Here is a 4,309-nt window from a genome sequence, read left to right as displayed (position 1 = left end):
GCTGCGAGACACAAGATGAACAATGTAGCCACAAGAGAAGAAGGCTAGATTGTGAAGATGAACAATGTAGCCACAAGAGAAGAAGGCTAGATTGTGAGGAGTGTATTGGAGATTTGTAAGAATGAACATCCAAACATTGATCAAACAATAAGCTTGTATTCAGGGTGCACAGTTAGTAAAATATACCCCCTGGATCCTTGTTGTCTAATCTCTCCAATCGTCTCCAGACATGCAACCATATAAGCAACCATATGAGCAACCATATGAGCAACCATATGAGGCTGCACAGTCAGTAAGATGTTCCTGATGTTGTACCCATAAGCTCTGACAGCTGCACAGTCAGTAAGATGTACCCCCTGGGTTCTCGTTGACTACAACCATGCGTTTCTAGACTTGCAGCCATATGAGCAATATTCCTCATCATATCCATTGCACAGTTTGTATACCATTCCACAATCCCAGCATGACAACTCGAGCTCCGCTTCACATCTCTTGCAGTGTCGCTCCTTTATCAAGCGTCCATCGCGACATACTGCGGTTTCCATCGCGTCGAGGTGCTCAAACACATCATCACATGTAGAGCATCTCCATACAAAATAATTATCTGTGCAGGTCTTGCAGGCAGACAATCTATTGCACTCTTCAGAAGGTGTCCAAGAGCAGCACATCTCGCACATAAAGTTGGCATTGTTGAATTCCTCGATCTCTGACTTGCATAACTCCATGTACCTATCAAAGATGATGTCCTTGACATCACTCAAGCAAGAGTTCTCAAGATTGATCCTGTTGAACTTCACAATCAAAGGATTCATTGCCGTTTTTTCCACATCAGACATCCACCTTGTCATTTCTTGATCAGATATCTTGAAGTGATTGCAATCTATCCTCAGATCCCCTTGGTCCTCTCCCTTGTAGAAAGCCACCCGCCTCAGACCATCAGTACCAAATGCACAGAAGGCAGCAACAACACATACCCGGAAGGTACCATCGCACACAAAAGGCAGCAACAAGACTTATTCTTCTTCTTTTTAGTTTTACACTTCCCCCGTAGCCGCTGGTAGGATTAGCTTTTCTTTTTTGGACCACCCCTCCTCCCTCCTCTCCCCTCCTCGTACCACCCCCTACCCCTGTCTAGACCGGCCTCGCACCCCCTCGCTCCCTCGCTGCACGTACCCCCTTTATCCCCTCCCCTCCCCTCCCCTCGCTCCTCGGCCCCGCCATGGCAGCGGACCAGGGAGCGCTCCGGTCCTTCATCTGCCCCATCAGCATGGCGCTCATGACCGACCCTGTCACCTGCTGCGATGGCCACACCTACGAGAGATCCTCCATCGAGACCTGGCTCCGCCATCGTCTCTCCAGAGCCCTCACCGGCGCCCTCCTCCCCTCCGACCACCTTGTACCCAACCTCGCTCTCCGCAGCGCCATCCAGGAGTGGCAGGAGCGACACGCGCTGCTCGTCCCCAGCCACGACGTGGAGATGGAGCGGCAGCCTATCTCAGCAGGCTCCTCCCAGACCCTCTACATAGGTCACCTCCGCCTGCAAGGAAGGAGAGCAGGGCCCGGCAAGATCAAGGTAGCCGTGCTCAAGCTCAGGCAAGACGACGGCGGCAGACAAGCCGCGGTCATGCTCAGACTCGGGCCGCGTCCTCGGCTTGTACGCTACATGGGGCAGAGCCACGACGCCGACGGCTGTCCCCTGCTGCTGACCGAGCTCGCCGAGCTGGGGTCGCTGAGGGAGGCTCTGCTGGGGAGGCTGGCGGGGCAGGTGACGCGAGGGCACCAGACGGCGATGATGGAGCAGATCGCGCAGGGCATGGAGCACCTGGCTGAGCAGCGGGTCGTGCACCGGGACCTCGCGGCTCGGCACGTGCTGGTCATGGGCTTCGACAAGGAGGACGTGGGGAGGACGTCGGTGAAGGTGGCGGGGTACGGGCGGGCAGGGGAGCTGGTGGACGGGAGTGACGGGAGGGTAGCGGGGCGAGCGCTGCCGGTGCGCTACATGCCCCCAGAGTCGATGCAGAGAGGCCGGTGCTCGGAGAAGAGCGACGTGTGGGCCTACGGGGTCACGTGCTGGGAGATCCTGACCTCGGGCATGACCCCCTACTACCCCATGACGGACCCGACTGTGATCGGGTACGTGTGCGGGGGTGGGAGGCTGCCTCGAGAGCACCTCCTCGGAGGGTGCCCGGACGGGTTGTGGGCCCTGCTGGAGAGCTGCTGGGCGACGAGGGAGGAGGACCGCCCGAGGTTCGCCGAGCTTGCGGTAGCTGTAGGAAGAGCCGGAGCGGAGGGGGATGAGGGGGCAAACGCATGGACATGGTCAGACAGGACGCCTGGACAGCAGCGGGCAGGGGCCGGCAACCAGTCGCTATGCCGAGGCATACGCAGCATGGCAGAAGCTGCATGGAGAAGGATCGGAGAGGCAGCGGGGGGAGGGATCGAGGCGGTGGCGAGGAGAGTCAGGAAGCGCAAGTACGCAGAGCTCGTGGAGCTGCAAGAGTCAGCTTGCACCGCCTTGGAGTCCACGGGCAGCGACGCTCTCAGCTCGCTGAGGACGGGAGCTCAGGCGCTGCCGGCAGCGGTAGGGGCACAAGACGGAAGCGGGACGGAGCAGCCGGCAAGGGAGGCATGGAGGCTGCTGAGGACGGGAGCTGACGACAGCATAGAGGCGGTGATGCAGGAGATGAGGACGTACGAGGCTCTCGCGGAGGTACAGCAGGCTGCGTGCGAAGCCTTGGTCAGCATGGCTCGGAACGGGGAGGCTGACAAGGTCAAGGCGCGAGAGGCGGGAGCGATCGAGGCCGTCGTCAGCGCCATGACCACGCACGCGGACGACGCGGGGGTACAGCAGGCTGCATGCGAGGCCCTGAGGCATACCGTCAGTGGCATCCAAGAGAGCCAGGGGCGGGCGCGGGAGGCGGGAGCGATTGAGGCCGTCGTCAGCGCCATGACCACGCACGCGGACGACGCGGGGGTACAGCAGGCTGCGTGCTCGGCCCTGCAGAACACTATCAGCTTGATCAAAGAGAGCCAGGGGCGGGCACGAGAGGCGGGAGCGATCGAGGCCGTCATCAGCGCCATGACCACGCACGCGAACGACGCGGGGGTACAGCAGGCTGCGTGCAAGGCCCTGGACTTCACTATCAGCTTCAGGAATGAGAGCCAGGCAAGGGCACGAGAGGCGGGAGCGATCGAGGCCGTCGTCAGCGCCATTTCCATGCACGCGGACGACTGGCAAGTACAGCAGGCTGCGTGTGAGGCCCTGAAGTACACAATGCAGTACTTCCGATACCAGGGCACATTGTCAGATGCAGGAACGATCGAGGCCGTCGTCAGCGCCATGACCAGGCACCAGAGCAACGCGAAGATACAGCAAGGTCTATGCCAAGTGATGACAGCGATAGCCAAGGGCCACGAGCAGAACAAGCTCCCGGCCATGCAGGCAGGAGCGATCGAGGCCGTCGTCAGGGCCATGACTAGACACGTGGAAGACGCTGGGGTACAAGGATCTTCCTGTGAAGCACTTGAGAGAATGACAGAGGGCATGGCTGACAGCCAGGCGCGGGCGCGAGAGGCGGGAGCGATCGAGGCCGTCGTCAGCGCCATGTTCACACACGCAGACGACCGATATCTACAGTGTGACGGATGCAGGGCCTTGCGCAGCATGACGGCGGGCATGGCTGACAGCCAGGGGCGGGCGCGGGAGGCGGGAGCGATCGAGGCCGTCGTCAGCGCCATGTCCACGTACGCGGACAATATGTACTTGAATTGGTCAGCATGCAAGGCCTTGCGCAGCATGACGGCGGGCATGGCTGACAGCCAGGCGCGGGCGCGGGAGGCGGGAGCGATCGAGGCCGTCGTCAGCGCCATGTCCAGACACGTGGACGAACGATGGCTACAGTGTGACGGATGCAAGGCCTTGCGCAGCATGACGGAGGGCATGGCTGACAGCCAGGCGCGGGCGCGGGAGGCGGGAGCGATCGAGGCGGTAGGGAGGGCGATGCAAAGGCATGAGGGCAGCGGGTGGTTGGAGGATTGCGCGATGGAGGCTCTGAGCAGCCTTGCTAGCGACAACTCGTACAACATCCGACGCATCCGACGGCTCCGAGGCGCCGCCCTGCCTCCCAACATCCCCGACACCCGTGCTTCTGAGGCGGGCCGACGGCTCAGGTCCGTGCTCGAGCGACGCGATGCCGAGTGATGGGGAGGGTCGTGGTGGAGCTGGAGGGGAGGCGGGGATGGCGGGGAAGGGACAGAGCTTGTTCGTGCTGCTAGGGGCAAGAGCTGGCGGTGAGACGAGCGTCGAGCA

At 60.9% G+C, this 4,309-nt stretch overlaps 3 protein-coding genes across 3 annotated transcripts; 2 read left to right on the top strand and 1 right to left on the bottom strand.

Moving 5' to 3' along the window:
- Positions 1–371: 371 nt before the first annotated feature.
- GUITHDRAFT_122571 (hypothetical protein) lies at positions 372–812 on the bottom strand (the record flags this gene model as incomplete). The annotated part of the gene is made up of 1 exon (XM_005818149.1): positions 372–812. One exon carries the CDS (start codon positions 810–812, stop codon positions 372–374), a length of 441 nt encoding a protein of 146 aa, XP_005818206.1.
- A 407-nt stretch (positions 813–1,219) lies between these two features.
- Positions 1,220–1,447, top strand: GUITHDRAFT_83335 (hypothetical protein; the record flags this gene model as incomplete). Its single annotated transcript, XM_005818148.1, has 1 exon — positions 1,220–1,447. A coding segment is annotated over one exon (228 nt), but the record flags the coding sequence as incomplete, so codon positions are not given.
- Positions 1,448–1,792: 345 nt separating this feature from the next.
- GUITHDRAFT_83338 (hypothetical protein) lies at positions 1,793–2,251 on the top strand (the record flags this gene model as incomplete). The annotated part of the gene is made up of 1 exon (XM_005818147.1): positions 1,793–2,251. A coding segment is annotated over one exon (459 nt), but the record flags the coding sequence as incomplete, so codon positions are not given.
- Positions 2,252–4,309: the final 2,058 nt, after the last annotated feature.

Source organism: Guillardia theta (assembly GCF_000315625.1).
Source record: "Guillardia theta CCMP2712 unplaced genomic scaffold GUITHscaffold_369, whole genome shotgun sequence".
In the NCBI taxonomy this organism is placed as follows: domain Eukaryota; class Cryptophyceae; order Pyrenomonadales; family Geminigeraceae; genus Guillardia; species Guillardia theta.
This window is presented reverse-complemented; position numbering and strand designations above follow the sequence as displayed.